General features: G+C 48.7%; 1 protein-coding gene across 2 annotated transcripts in view; it reads right to left on the bottom strand.

Annotated features, from left to right (window-relative positions):
• The window catches only part of TRIM9 (tripartite motif containing 9), a gene marked incomplete at both ends in the record, with an annotated part of 58,407 nt that extends 42,160 nt beyond the window's left edge, over positions 1-16,247 (bottom strand). For both annotated transcript variants that reach the window (XM_080618450.1, XM_080618449.1), the window contains one exon: positions 15,432-16,247. In XM_080618450.1, coding sequence (XP_080474576.1) covers positions 15,432-16,247 — 816 coding nt within the window. The remainder of the gene's footprint in view (positions 1-15,431) is intronic.
• Positions 16,248-16,503: the final 256 nt, after the last annotated feature.

A 16,503-nucleotide genomic window follows, 5' to 3' on the forward strand; every position in this document is an offset into this window, starting at 1 on the left:
AGAGAACCATCTCCTTCAGTTATTGTTGCTGCTTCTGGGCAGAAGGCTGGACGTGAGCTCTCTGAAGTCCCTTCTAACCTTAAGTTTTCTACCACCAAAGCTGTATTACTCAAAAAAGAGCTTCTGCCTGCCGTGAACATCTCTGCCTAAGCAGAGACGCTCCCAACCAGTCACCTACTGAGGTTTCAGTGTGGGGACAAAGCAGCTCTTCAGCAGGGCAAGGCCACTGCCAACCCCCTTGGCTTCATGTAGTCCTACCTCTACATATCTGATTTCTCTGACAGCAGTTCCTCTTTCTCCTTTGGGCAAAGGGGAGGCTTTTCAGGCATACACTGAGCTCCTGTTCATTTAAACCAAAGACTGTTGCCAGTACTGCGTGTACGGGAGGGCTCTTTCTGCTCTCCAAAAATAAAACCAAGGACAGGTGCAGCAGAGATCAAAGGGCAGGTCCAAGGAGCAGGATTTCATATTTCCATTGATGCATCACTTCAGAAATACTTCCCACCACCATGGATACTGGAGCACTGGGAATGCAAGTCTCACTGAAGCAACAGCAGAGATGCTCGGGTGGCTGCTGCCAGGAAAGCACTTAAAGCAGAGCAAGGAGGCTCAGATCTCACCTCAAGAGCAGGAAAAACACAGTTAATCCAGCCTTTCTCCTCTGTTAGCTCCTTCCTCCAGGCACTTGAGTCTGAGCAGCTACATCTGGATCCAAACTTCCCAAGTTAGAAAGGGTTGGATTTGGGATTACTCCCAAAATGTGATAGCAACCAGGCTGCATTTGGTGCTGCAGATACCCCAAAAGCCAGTCTGGATTACGGAGACTTCAAAACATGGAGGGAACAGGATTTCCAGGGAAGGACAGATATGGAAAAGCATCTTATTCTCAGACTAAGAGTAAGAAGTCCTACTTCAGACAGGGAGCAGACTGTGTGTATGCTAGATGCTCTGTCCCCATGCTGGGTGGGCACAAGGGGCATTTTGCAGGCCCCTCACCTTCCTCTGGCTGGGTGCTGGAGATGGTCTCAGGCAAACAAACTCAGTAGTGCTGCAAACCCCAAGCTCCCTAGCAGCTTCCAGCAGTGAGATCAGGCTGGTTGTCATGTCTCCAGTAAGCTCAGGACATGCTCCCATGGCTGCTGCACTTTGCTCCAGAGTCGGTGAAACCAATCCCTTGGGACATGCTATGCTTTTTTACCTCTGGGGACACTGAGCAGAAAGCAGCCCTGGCACATACATCACCCCGAGGTCCCCAGGCCTCCCAGGCTGCACAGAATACGCCACGATGAAACCAATGGAGAAACTCTGTGTGTCCCATTTGCTCAAGAGCATTGAAAGGATTCCAAGAGGCAAAACTCCCTGATCCCTGGTCTCCCCACTTGCCCACTTGAAGGCCTATAATCCCTTTCGGAAGCACGGAGACATGGCACAGCACAAGGCAGGAAGGAACAAGCAGTCAGTAGAAGTGGTTTAACACCAGGTCCTCCAGGAAGGAGCCTACCAAAGCCAGCAAGGTGCCTAGAGAGAAGGCGCAGGAAGGTGTGAATTTAGCAAGCGCCAAGATTTAAAACCTCTGAGGAATTCAACCTCCAGCTCTCCTAATGCAATCCAGGAACAAGCTCTTTGGAAACCCCACTCCTTCGAGCTCAGATGATGTGTTTGAAGTGCCCACACTAAGATTTTCAAGGAAAATGAACCACAGAGAGAGGCACAGAGAGAGACAAAAGTACTTGAAGGCACGATGAGAGTAGGAAGGGTGTAGGCAGAGGAGGATGGGAGTCGTTATCGGAAGGCTAACCAAATGAATTGGATGGATTATGAAAAGAATGCAGACCCATTAATAAAAAAGGAGGAAGAATAAATCAATAATTCTAGAAGAGCTGAGATACTGAGTGCCTTTAAGAAAATTATTCTTTAATAAGAAAGGACGTATGGCTAATTAGGAAGTAATGAAGAATTTATCAGTGAAAGAATGTGAGGAAGCGAGTGGGTTCCATACCCAGAACTGAAGGAGATCTGAAATGCTGGAGCTGAGCAATACATCCTAGTGTCAGGAGGAAAGCAGTTAATGGACTCACTGAATCATTCATGATTATTTATGAAGAAGAGAAGAATCCAGGAAATACCAAGGGATGGGATGGGGAATAATTCACGTTTACTTCAGTAATAGGTTGGGGTTTTTTTTCAATGGAAGAAAGCGCTCCCAAGACCTTAAAAAAACCAGCCTATGGAGAAAAGGTGCCACGAATACAGTAAATACCTCTAAAAGTCCCTAGAGAGTAATACCGTGCCTCAGCGTGGGGAGGACACACCTGGATATTGAACTCTCACATCCCCTTACAGCAAAGGCACCACCAGCAGGGCCAGGGCTCACTCGCAGTGAGCGAGGGCCTCAAGAAACTCAGCTTCTACAAAGACTTCAGATGTGTGGTTGGGATCCAAGTACTGCGATTCTCTAAGCATATAAATTAAGCATCTTTGTATCACCTCAGTCTCGCAATAAATAGCGATGCTTCATTGTAGAGCTGAGGCTACCTGCTTTTTAAAAATACTCAGTAACAAAGAGGTAGATTTATGTATTTATGCACATGCAAAATTGCAAATGCAGCAAGTCGTTACATAAGCTTATATAAATTACCTAACAATTGCATATAAATTTTCAGTGTCACATTCCACCGACCTCGTGCTGAAGGACTAAATCGTTTCACGTTACCAGTTATTCCCAATGGCAGGGACCACTCTGCACAAATGAAGGAGGAAGACTCTGGCCTTAAATTACACACTTGACACACATTTGTGATATTACTTGTATTCAGAGATCTCTTGGCTCCTTCAAACTGTAACTGCAAATCAACTTGGAGATGCCAAACCAAGTAAACTGTCTATTTAAACTAAATGACTGCAATATAATAAATATTGATTTTGTAACATTTTGCTGAGGTTAAAAGCTTTTCACAGAGACAGTCATTAGGCACATAACTCTGCTCCCAATCCCTGCTATGTGCATTTATTAATAGATCACATATTATAGCAGAGTCTCAGGCAGTCTAAATCAGCACAGCTCCCCTGAACTCACCACTACAGCACATGCTCTCGCCAGGTGATGATGTTGGTCCTGTAAGCTTCATTGTATTTAATTTAAATCAAATGTCTTTTGGGTCAAGTACAAGTGAAGTGGATGTTTTCTTAGATTCAGGAACCCTGCTACGATGTAAACTCTTTTGGAACGGCATAACACCTGGTGGCTGCATAAATACAAACTCTACTCGTATGTTTTTAAATTATACCCATTTTACTGTTTGTAACATACCTGGTGATGAAAACCACATCCACTAGAACAGAACTGTTCCATGACCTACCAGAAAACAACTCTGAATAAATCACACTGCTTGGTACCCTTCAGACAGCCTTGGTGACCTCTGCTGGAAACCACCAGTCTACACGATGGGTGAGGAAAAACTCCAGCATCCCACCCTTCCAGTCCCAGCCTCCTGATCAAATGTGAGCTCAACTTGCTTATTTTCTGGCTAGCAGCTTTCTTCCCATTTGACAATATGGAGTACTGCCTCCAACTCAATGATAAAATCCCAGGAAGCCCTTGCGGGACTGGGGGATGATGAAGCCCTCAGACTTTTGCAACTGACATACAGTCTTTATCGGGTGCTGGGAACAACCACTGCATATGGTTCATATCACATGCCGAGTGCCAGCCAGGTGCCATATCTGCAGCTGTGCGACCATAAAACCCTCTGGGTTTGCAAGAGTATTTACATTGATCATTGGGTTTCTGTCAATTCTCATCAGATAGAGAATGAAGAAGGGACAAATCACTGTGCTCAATGGCATTTGATGGCATGATTTACGTAAGGCTTTAGCTATATCTTGAGACTACCAAGTTCTGCACATTTTCATTCCAGACCCATCTGGCATCAAACTGCTCATAGAATGGTTTGAGTTGGAAGAGATCTTTAAAGACCATCTAGTAGGACCCCACTGCCATGGGCATCTTCAACTAGATCAGGTTGCTCAGAGCCCCCTTCAACCTGACCTTGAATTTTCCAGGATGGGGCATCTATCACTTTTCTGGGCAACCTATGCCAGTGCATCACCACCCTCAGTGTAAAAGATTTCTTTCCTATATCTAGCCTAAATCTCTCCTCTTTTAGTTTAGTCCTAACACTACAGGCCCTACTAACAAATCTGTTCCTCCCTCTCAGATCTCTCTGGGGCCCCAGGCTGGTTTGTAAAACCCAAGACTTTTGGACCTGACACAACTCATGACAACTGTAATAATTCACAGTTTTATTGAAGCCATTGTGGTCTATGGCAGAAAGGGCTTTTGTCCTACCTTACACAGCCTGCTGTAGTTGTGACATAAATTTTTCCCCCAACTTTCCTTTTGATGCATCACAAGATGAATTGAGATGCCAAATGCTGACTGCATGTGGTCGTGCAGAAAGATGATCTGTGCTAATTGCCACAAATGACCTTGCACAGTGTCATCCTCCTGTCATCGCCTCTGCCGAGTTGCAAATGATCCCAGGAACTGAAACAGCTCCATAAAGGTGTCCCACTTTTCCCTCTCAGCAGAAGAAACACCATGTAATTGCAGGAGGTGTTACCCCAGGTCACACAACCCATGGTTGCAGTGGGCTGCATACTCTGCTCACTTCTATGGGAGTCACAGGAAAAGGATCATGCTCAGGGAGGAAGACACGAGTTGATGAATACATGTGGATTTACTCCAGCTGAGAAACAGGGCAGGATCATGGGGAAAAGAGCACTTGTTTATAAATCCAATCTCACTACTTCATTTACAGTGCCTTCCAAGCTTCTGAACACAGCCAGACTTTGCTTCCCAAGTGTCCACTCTCAGGTGAAGACTGACCATGCAGTTACCAGCACCCAGATAGCTACAAACCCTGCAGACCAAACCTGTGAGGCATGAGTTAAGAGCCAGCTAAAGCACTACACAAACAGTTCCATGAGCTTTGGCATTTTGCCTCATACAAGTCTCAGGATACCACTGGGAAGATGTGGCTTGCTTGCTCCTCATCCTGCTTCACTGCACAGCACTCTCACTCGCTATGCACTAATAACTGTGCTATAATTGACAAAAATACCTTTTGCCCAAGCAGAAACTGGGTTGTTTCCAAATGAAATCCACCTGCATTGGTTCTCACAGTACGCCAACTTGCTTAAATCATAAAATGGCTGTAGTTCAATCACAAAAGGAGTTCAAATGAAGTTTCGGTCTCATCAGGTACAGGTTCTTACACTGCCTCCATCGCTAAGGGAAAGAGGCATATTTCTCCTGACAGCAGTTAAGAAAGGAGTCAAACTTAGCTCTACTAAATAAATGGCACTCTACTATCTCTCAATCCTCTCCAGCTGCTGAAGTGCTGCAGCTGCAAGGTAGGGAAGGACAAGGCAGCTGAGAGCACAGGGTGGGATCTTACCACCTTTTCCCTTTCTTCCTCTCACCCTTCTCCTTTGCAAGGGAAGCGTTCCTCCAGACTTCCAACAACTATGGGGCATCCCAGCAGTAGAGCAGGGTAGTGGCCTTCCTTTGGCACCTACCTACCACTCACAGCTCAGAAAGGGATGAGTCAGGCCTACCAGCCACATCTGGCACATCTGCCAAAAGCAAATAGTGGGGCTCAGCAGCACAGAAACCTGTTTTTCAGGCAGAAACCTGCTGCAAGAGGCAGCTGAGCGGCTTGCAGCTTGGCAGGGTCTGCCCACTGGAGACGTGGGCACGTCACCTTCCAGCCAGAAACAGACGAAGGATCCTTCTCAGAGCTGCTTGCAGCATGCCCTTCACCATCTGACAACCCGGCACCGCTGCAGGAAATCAATAGAGAGCTTAACCATTGCCCAAGTCACAGATGGATCGACTGATTGGTCATCTGGTTCATAGCTCCAGAAGCACAGCACGATACACACAGTCGATACAATCAAATAACCTTCTTGCCTCTCAATCTGGGCTGTCATCTGCCATTAGCAGAGCAGAGGGGATGGTACAGCTCTCAGCTCCCCTCCACCCTGCTGAGCAGCCGGAGGGCAAAAGCAAAAATTATTCAAAACCACAACTCTTTGGGCATACAGGATCGTTATTTTTCATATTATTTTTAGCCAACAACAAATTTTAACTGCTGAGCTCTGGGGGAGGTGAGGAATAATCTCATAGGTGAGAAACTGTGTCTACGCACTTGCTCTGATTCACCAAGCTGTGGGCTGCTGGCAGCACAGACCTTAGCAAATACTCTTTTGGGCCCTCATTTCCAGTGAATTCAGTATCAAGATGGAAGAAGTGTTGCTGCAGGGTAGATACAGGACAAACTCAGCCATGTCCGAGTTATGGAGCTTAGTGGGTTTTACGCAACAGTGCAACCTGAACCACTGCTGCTGCCCCTCACAAAGAGCAGGCTGTACATTAAAAATGGCACAAGAAGAGGCTGAACTACAAAGGAGCACCAATAAAATATATGTTGGGACAATCAGAGGCATTTTGAATGCTTCCTTAGACAGCAATAGTAAGACTTTACTGGCTTTGCCATGAAAGTCAAAGCTTGTTTTACACTTCTGTCTTGTACCCTGCCAAAGAAAGAGCGCTGTGTTCCCAGGAAACAGTAGCATCTGTCACAGAGCCAAGGGACAACACCAGCTCTCACCCAGGACGCAGTTAATCTGATGTTGTTTGCACATCAAGGACTCTCACCAGTTTACCATTTCAGGCGCCCTAACTCAAGAAAGCATTTAAGTCATGCCCTTAAATCTCTGTGACTTCAATTTCAGACTGCACATTTATGGAAGTGTTTTCCCAGGGAGATAGGCTGATGCTCTCATTATGTTCCTGATGGGATTTCATCCAGCCCTGACAGCTACAATGCCCTCTGCATTGTTAGAAGTTCTCAGTACATCTCCACATGTAGCAGGCGGTGCTTGGTTATGAATTTGTACTACACCACGATCAGGTTGCTGGGCTGGAGGAAGGGAGCTGTGCTAAACACACATTTCTAAGAGGCAGTTTTGAACAAGCTAGGGCAGTTTGAGGCAGCGGAAAGGACAGACAGGGAGGCTACGCAATTATTTGCCCAAGAGCACAAAGCAAATCCTCAGCAGAGAGAACCAACCTCCAGTCACAGCCACAAGCCCAGCCCTCTTCTTCCAGCATCCTCAGGGAAATACTGCCTCAGTTCCTTCCCTCGCTTCTGTAGAAGCAGCCACAGCTGCACCTGACAGCATCTTCCCATTCCTCTCCTGCTTCAGGCTGCATCACTAGGTGCTTTGGGTAACACAGCCCAGCCCTGCCAGGAAGGGGAGCAAGGGAACAGTGGGTCTGACAACAAAGCAGTATGTCTGTGTCTTGAAATCATCTAATAGAGAAATTATCTATTTCAAAGCTTGACACAAGGCCCCCTTCTTCCAGCTTTACATACTCCAATGGAAAGACCACAGCAAAAAATCAGAGAAACCTGTTTGGAAGAGGATTATGTCCTAACAACACCCTGGAGTCAAAACCAGACCTCTGAGTCTGTCCCTGCAGACAGAAAGGCCCTTCCTAAGCAGAAAGCTCATCAGTACAGTGAAGCCCCCACCTAGCAAAGGGACGGAGACCCCAGGCAATCAGTGCATTGAGTGCTAGGCCAGGAGACACAGTTCCTTTCATTGCCTACAGCTGATGCCTGCAGAGGTCAAGAGGTAAAGAGCAAGGAGGAGAAAAGTAGTGAAGTCAAAAGAATTACTGAATTAATGCCTCTTGAATCAAGGGGCATTGATCATCTGTGAAGACAGAGGGATTTCATCAGAGAAGAGCCCAAGAGCTGCAGGTGGAAAGCAGCTGCAGTTTCACAGCTCGGCCTTAAACAAGTGATGTTACAGATGCATTGTGCACCCTCAAGCTGTAAGCCATCACTAATTCACACACACTGACAACCCTGCTGCAGGGCACCATGACAAGAGAAGGGCCAGCCACAAGAAAGGGAAGAGATGGAACCTAGTGCAAGGGCCCGACACCCCAAAAAAGGAAAAAAAACCTGGGATCACTGGATAAAAGATGTGCCACAGTTCATGCAAATGATTTAGCTGGTATTTGCTGGGGTGCTTAGGCATTACACCTCTTCTCCAAGCTGGAAGAAGCACCAGCCTCATGTGGGCACCCAGGTTGGGATCTCTGTGTGAGACATCCGAAGTTATAAACCTCATCTTCCACTCCAATGGCTCGGTGCTGCCACATCTCCTCCAGTGAAGCCATGCTCATTTACACCAGCTGCGGATCTGATCTCCAGCTGCTGGGCAATGGCAATCGTGGCATCAGCATACTGCAATTCAGGCAGTTAACATGGATGTTAACATGCCTTGTTAACATGCCTTGTTAACATCCAGTGCTCACCCTTCTTTTAAATCCATCAACAAATATAAGGTTAGTAAAGGGGAAGTGGCAGCTCACACTGATGGGGAACCCCTCAACTGTTAGGTCCCTTCCAGAGAAATTTCTGTTGACTGTGTCACAGAACTGATTGTGCACCTATTACAAGCCCTATATTTCTGTTACACAGGGAATTTAATGGCTAATCAAATGCAAAAACAGAGCCCAAAACCTAGTCCATGCTGCACCTACTGTGCTTTAATCTGGTGTCATTCCGCACAGTCAAGAGCCTCTCTGCTCTTGCCTGTTGTTGGCTCAAGAAAATTTCAAAACAAACTTGGTCTTATTCTTCCAAGCCAAAAATTCAGCTCTTATCTGAAAAAGTCAATGCTCCACTGAGCTTTTCCAGCCAGCTCTGGGTCAGGCTGTCCCTCAAAGTGGCTTTCAATTCTGAAGGCAAAACGCAAGTTAGTTCACACCACCAACCAATCTTTCCGTTGAATAGAAAAGCTGAATTCTTTGACACGCTCCTTTCAGCTCTGGTCTCTTTCACATTATAAGCAGACAGGTCGTCTTTCTGCATTAATCAGTGGTGCCACATGATGACAGTTGAGCCCAGATTCTACATACATACATCTGTGTCCCTGTTAGAATGTTCGATAGCTTTCCTTTCCGTGACTACCCAGTAGGACTCTCATTCAGTAAGCCACTCCTCAACAGTGGTCCCAGAGCACTGGTTTACCAAACCAGCCTACTTGCACAGTTATAACATCCAAGTTATAACTTGGATGGCCCATGAGAATTTCAGAAGCCCATCCAGAGAGCTTTAGTACCATTGCTTTACACTTCACAGTAACTGGGCTTCTGCCACATCAGCCTCTGTTTCTCCTTCTAGGATGCTACCTGAGCTAGGGTCACCAGAGATTTACATCATGAACTCTCTTTGGCTTATGGGCTTGCTCTAAATAGGTATTTATCCAATTCATCCCAGTAGGACTATCTGAACAAACAGGGAATGAGCTGGCTTATTTATAAGCCAATTTAACAGGTAAAATGCATACCACAGCCACACAGAACACCTCATCCCCAGAACAAACAAAGCAGGGAACAAGGCTCACAAAAGAGCAGTTTTGAGAGCTGGGGAGTTGTAATGGCTTAACTGTTTTCGTTTTTTTGATTACTTTTTCACACAGCTGGGAAGAGCACATACAATTTGAAAGCACTCAGCTTTGAATAAATGTGTGTGAATGATGCAAGTTGATCAAGGGATGCAGAAAATTCCTTCAAGTTTTACGAAAAGAGAATGAAAATATCTCCAAATGGTATGAGCTGCAGCTCTAGAAGGTAAGCGGCAAGACTCCTCAACAGGATTTTGCAGTCATATGTGAACAGGCTTTGTCAAGTGACACCAAGCAAAATTTTCCCTCTGAAAACCTCAACTTTTGGGTGCTGATTTATTTAGAAGAGTGGGAATAAGCAATGCAGAGCAGCCCCACAAGCCTCTTTAGCATGTGTTCCCGACAAAGATTCACCCTGCACTGTCAGCTCTCTTAGTGCAACTTGAGAAACCTGGTAAATAAACAGCAATGCATTTTTCTCCCTCATGTCATTTACTTAACACCAGGTTCAGTGTTTGCTCTGCTTGCTAATTCTCCTGGTTTTTCAGGCTAGGGATGTGGAGACAGCAGAATCACTGGATGACACACTGATACCTGATGAAATTTCCACAAGAGAGAGAAGAATTAGTTCTGATTTTTCAGCCATCTCACTTGTGGTTCTCCTCATCTGCACAAGAGTAAATGCAGCAAGAAGTACCAAGCCACTGGGATCCTTCATTCATAAAGTGGTCAAGAGAAGAAACAAGAAATCAGATACAACAGTGTGGGGAGAATGGAAAAGGTTTGATATTTACAGAGCAGTAACCTTCTGGATGAAGAAGGTCCCACTAGACACCAGTCTGCATGTTTTGATGCTTATAAGCCTTTGAAAAAGCCTGAGCACAGGCAATGCCACACAGCATCATCCTGTGTGGTCAGTCGAGTTTTAGACTTCCCACCTGAACTGATGAAACTGCAGTGATTTACATCCGCCCTGATACAGCCCTGGGCCCATTTCCATTTGCAAATAAGTAAGAGAACATCTCCTGGCTTCAAGTGCCACGCACGCTCCAAAGGCACCTCGCAGAACTTGCTGTACAGCATTACCTTTGATTAGCACGGTATTTGTGGTTGCTCCTTACTTCATTAACTGCAGTAAGTGCAGAGGAAAGAGCCACCTGACAGAAAGCTGTTTTCTAAATAAATCCATACAAGAAGGCAGCATCACCACTGGATCTCAGGCAGATAGAAGCTGGTATAAACCCATGGACCTCAGTGACATTTCTTTGCTTTTATCTGACTTTAAAGCATCTCAGCCTGTTTGCAACTCTCAGGTTTTGGCCACAGAAAAATGGAGCCATCAGGATGCTTGGCATTGCTAGAGAAGGGCAGGAGGGACAAGTGATGGAGCAAGGACAGTGGGATTCAGGACTCCATCAAGCCAAGGCCTGGGAAAGAGCATTGCTTGCACCAGGAAAAGATTGAGGATTCTCCCTGCTTCTGTTTTAGCAGCAAATATTTTACTTTGCAAATGCAAACAGGTCTTCATCATACAGTAACTCCCTGGATACCTCCCCAAGCCCTGAAGGCTACAGGAATTCCCACGGACACAACAGCAGTACTTTCACAATGCCTCAAGAAAGCGACTTCCCACAGAAGTTTCTCTGGCAGCTAATGCAGAGGTGCAGCCAAGCTAATGAATAACGTTGTCTGCTTGTACCTATCTTGGCTCCGATGCTTGCTGTCCCCTGGGCGGAAACTAAAAGCCACTGGTAGAGTTTTCCACCCCTTAGTTCACCCCAGATGTGCAAACTGACTGGAACAAAGTCATGTCTGGTGTACACAGGATTTTTGATTCTTAAAGGAAGAGCTCCCCCAGCATCCCTCATCCTATCTGTGCTAGCAACAGTGTGGATGAGCTGAGGTCTAGATAACACCTCTGCTAATTAGCCTCTGCTAAGAATCATTACAGCTGATTTAACACAGTGCATAACCTCAGTTCACAGCGCTGGTCTCTACTACAATCTGCAGAGACGCTGCAGGAGTCTGCAATGTGAGGACACTTTGTGTCTTCAGCTGGGAAATCCCATCCTGGGCAGTTAAATCCCATGTAAAAGTATAACTGAGAGCACTATTTAACTTCCACCAAAGTCAAGACCTGTTTTGGCTTCACTACAAGAGCAACTGGACAGGTTGACTAATATCCTCCCCTTTCAGTGGCAAGGTAAAAGCAGATTAGTCCCAACTCAGGGCCTTGATTTAAGCAAAAGGAATGTGAAAGAGATGCTAGTGGAAAAAAGAGGCAAAGGCCCATAAGCTTCTGTAAACAAACCCCATGATCCCAACCCAGAGCAGAGGGAAGCTTCTTGCTCAACTGCCCAAAAAGAGAGCAGAAGCTTCCACCATCATTCACTGTGTGATCACTGAGCTCTTCAGCTTATTTCTGCACATGGTGAACCCAGGTTCATGTTTGCTGCAGTTGAGATACTGATTTCAAAGAAAAAAGCAGTCTCTGGCAGGCACGAGGCACCCCAGGGAGGGTGTCCCCATCTCAGAGAGGGTGTCCAGCCAGGAGGTGAAGAGAACCAGGGACTCTGCAGATTGTCGCAGCACTGGGCAACAACACAACACCCTTTGAGAGACAAGCAGGAATAACGACACTACATCACTGTCTCTCCATTGCCTAACTCAGAAAGCTTTCAAACCTCCTTAAAAGCTCCTACCAGAAACCATCAACTTCTGGGAGACCTTTCTGACAAGCATCAGCAAGAGTAAAATCCTTTTAAGACAGTGCTTCATCAACAGATGGATGGGATTTCAGGGCTGTCAGAGATAGCTTGGGACTGCACCGCATGATCCTGGAGGTCCCTTTCAGTCTGTCTATATTGGTATGTATGCATCTATTTATCTATCTATAGAAAAACATTAGCAAGCTACTTGGCCTGCACTCATCACACACTTCTCAGCAAAAAAGCAAGAGGGACTTGAATGCTCCAGGAATAAATGATTCAGCTCCATCTTGTGTTTCTGCTTTTGACATACTAAGCAGGACTCCAGCTTGTCAGGGTAAAATCCAGACAGCTGCAATATATGTACAAAATTGGGACAATTCAGATTAAAACCTCATTTTCCTCTGTGTTTCTCTGAATACTTCCCCCCTCCCAACAACTGTCCTGAAAGGAAGAGAGGAAGTGGGAGGATTTCCCACAATCTGTGTTCTGCTCAGAAACCCCAGCTCCCTGAATTATGCTTGATTGTGCCTTAGCACAGATTACTCTGAAATGATCATCTGCGAGAGCCACACAATCAGCACCCTGTCAAAGGAAAACAAAAACTGGGGCAGTTTCTGATGAGGTCTGTAAAAAGCCCTTTGGTCTCCTTTCCAAAGCCAAGCACGCTGCACTTAACAGCAATTGCCCAGGGCCCGGCAATCACGTACTGATGCATGAATGCTGCTTTCAAGAACAACAGCTCATCAAGGCACTCTGGGGTCATCACAGGCTGCACTGGGAATCACAGTCTCCCTGGGTCAGAAATTAAGGGCACAGACATATCCCAAAGAGTATTTTGCACTGAGAGGTGCTGTAATCGCAGAGGAGAATTCAAGACCTGATGACTGTCTTTTCACGCAAGCCGCAGGTACTCACTACAACCACTCAACACAGCAAAAAGATCAGACAAAAAGGGACAGTCGCCATTTCGGCACAGTTGTCTTGCTGCTCAAGGCCTGGTCCTTCAAAAAATGACACCCAGATACTTTTGCAAGAGGTTCACTGCTCAGATCCACAGGTGGTTTGGTTCCTAATGCCCAGCCCCAACCGGGACTGGCTTGAGAAGTCAACAGCCTCTCCCCTTGGCTTTGTTATCCGGCATCTGAGGGAGCAATCTGAGCTCTGGCTATGAAATCACTCCTTCAATTATATCGTACTGTCACATTTGACTCAACAGACTCTTCCTCCCTCCCCTAACAAGCAAACATCAGGTAGCGGCAGTAAACCCCTGCAAAAACACAGGCTCCCTCAAGGCAGGTGTGACTTCACTTTCCGATTTCCAAGTATCTGTGAGAAATTGCATGAATATCATCATTTCAAGCAACATTACAGTTCCATGTCTGATAGCTACATCAATGAAATACATGGCTAAAGCTCTCCCCCATGAAAAGGTGTTCTGGAAGCAAAGCTAAGCAATCAAGGAAAAATAAGCCGTCCTAATAAAGAACACAAAGACTGAACCTGACGTATCTGAGTACTTGCATATGAAGTTGTCCAGATGCTCATATGCCTTGCTGCACGTGAATCAAAGCAGGAAGGTGAAGCCAAAACCTTATGAAAAGGCCTGGTACTCATCAGATTTCTCTTGTTTTGGAGAACACCAAAGGCTGGGTCCAGCTCTACTCCTGCTCTGTGTCAGCACAGACTGAACACATTAATTCTCCACCAAGACCTGGGCCAGTAGGACCAGGCTCTGGAAGACAGGCTGCTCTCACACAGCCAGCCCTTACTGGGTTTCATAACAGGCAAGAGGAGCAAGATGCTCCCAGCATCCGATGGCTCATGCCATGCTAACATGCTGGTGGAGAGCCCCTGTGCTCCTGTGAGCAGTTCAGCAACTACCTGTGCTGTGGTGGACCCTGGCAGCCCAATACCCGTTGGGTGCTCCCACCGGGGGTCCTATCTGCTGACAACTGTGGGAGCAGCGACTGTATCGCGTGTAAGGACAAGGGCATGGGGCACCAAAACTACTCCAGTACGTGCGCTTCATCTTCATAAGAGCACTGGAAAGCTGGTGAAGCACTGAGGTGGCATTCCTGCCCCGGTAAAAGGGGGTCAGGACAAGCCCTTTTCAGCAGCAACAGGCACCACCATACTCTTCCCTCCCACTATGCCATGTAACATTGTTACCCTCTCCTCCCAGCCCTCTCAAGGGGCATCATCACAAGTGATGGCCTGAGCCCACGTGTACCCAAACACTCAACATAGAACACAGAGCTGCGGCCCAGCAGTTTACATCCTCCATGGAACCACACAGACTGTGCACAGCACAACAGGGATGATCTTGGAAAGTGATTTGGCCAAGCCCCTTTTTCACAGGGGTGTCATGCACCTCCCCATCTCCCCAACAACTTGTCACAGGTCCCTCCACCTGCTCTTGCCTGCACGGATTTGCTGGAGTAGAGAATAGTTATTTCAATGTTCATCTAAGGAGTGATGCCTATCCCCTTGTGTCCTGTCTGCCTGCATCCCAATCACTTCTGCCCCAGTTCCTTCAGTGAGGGGGTCACTGGCACAAGGAGGAAGGGAGACAGTGGGGTGGATGGAGTCAAGCTGAAGCTAATGATGCCTCAGGCGACAGGACCTTCTCCTCCAGCGAGGACGTGTGTGGGAGTGAGTACGCTCAAGAGGAGCTGATCAGTATTCAGTGAAAGGCTCTGCCACTGCACTGCCCGCTCGCATCCCTCCTCCTCCCAGTGACTCGGAGTGCGGGAGGAGGCAGCAGCTCTTCCTCAGCAGCACCCCATGGCGTCTCACTCCCACGTCCCTGTCCTCCCCTGTAGTGGATTTAGTGCCTCCCTCCTCACACTAGCATCTCTCCATGTCATTTCTCCAGCTCTGCAGCACTGATGTCCCTGATCCAGCCCCAGACCATCACCCGTTGGCCCTGCTCTTTCCTTTAGCAGAGCCTTGGCTTGTGGGCACCCGCCAGCACGGCATAGTTTGGGAACCCACAGGAGCATCATCTGCCCGATGACAGCCTCCCTGTGTTGGGGAGCAACTCTTCTCTCAAGCAGGGATGCAAAACGCAGCCCTGGTGTGGGAGAGGATGGGTGGCAATGCTCCAACCCTGCCAGCATGGGGAAGGTAGAACATGTGGGGCAAGTTGTGCTGGACGAACAACCCTCCATAGCCATCTACCCACCGCGGGGCTCAGCCGGGGCTGCTGGTGCAGGCCACCACGGAGCTCACCTTGTGGAGCTTCCACATGGCGCCCAGGGCCTTGACTTCGTGGCTGGAATGCTTGCCTTCCTCCAAGCACTGGTAGCAGACGGGGCTCTTGCACTGCACGCAGTACATGCTGTGGTTCTCCAGCTCATGGTCGGTGCAGGTGGAGATCTTGCGCGGGCTGAGGCGGCGGCTGACGCGACCCTGTGCCGGCGGGACCAGGCGGTGCTTGGCCAGCGGGCCCCGCGGCGGGTGGCACCGCAGGCGGCAGGGATCGCAGTAGAAGACGTCGCACTGCTCGCACATGACGGCCGCCTCCTTGGGCGCCTTCTCGCAGAGCTGGCAGCGCAGAGCCGCCGCCCTGCCCTGCTGGTAGCGGTCGATGACGCCCTCGAGCAGCCGGTTGCGGGGGAAGCCCCGCAGCCCGCGCTCGTCCAGCACCAGGCTGCGGTGGCACTGCGGGCAGGTGAGGCAGGCGTTGCGCGGCGGCGGCGGCGGCGCCAGGGCGGCGGGGGGCGGCGGGGCGGTCGGCGGGAAGACGCGGACGCCGTTGGGGGACTTCTGGCAAGGGGTGGTGGGAGCGCTGGCGAAGCCGCCGTAGGAGCCATAGCCGCTGTCCGCCTCGCTGTACAGGCTCATCTTATCCAGGTCCAGGTAGTCATAGTCGGAGACGGCCGAGCCCGAGGCGCGACGGCTCTGCGGAGACTCCGACTCCGGTGTCTGCACCAAGATGTTGCGGGCGCACGCCTGGCACAGGTTGTGCGAGCAGGGCAGGATGATGGGCTCCCGGTAAAAGGAGCCGCACACCGGGCATTTCAGCTCCTCTTCCATTTCTTCCATAGGGAAGGGAGAGCAGCGGCACCAGCAGCGGCACCGGCAGCGGCCGCGGCACAGCGACAAAACCCACCCGCACCGCCCCGCGCCTCAGCGCCGACTGCCGCCGGAGCGCCCCGCCCCGCGCCTCGCCATTGGCCCGCCGCCGCCGGGGAGGGCGGGACGCGCGTTCCGATGGACTCCGCCCCCCTCCTGCCCCCGCGGGCCGTGCTGCGGGGGTCTGTCCGCGGGGCTGCCGTGCGGAGCTGCGGGATGGCGCTGG

The sequence above is a fragment of the Psittacula echo genome (genome assembly GCF_963264785.1).
Source record: "Psittacula echo genome assembly, chromosome: 5".
NCBI classification, from domain to species: Eukaryota; Metazoa; Chordata; class Aves; order Psittaciformes; family Psittacidae; genus Psittacula; species Psittacula echo.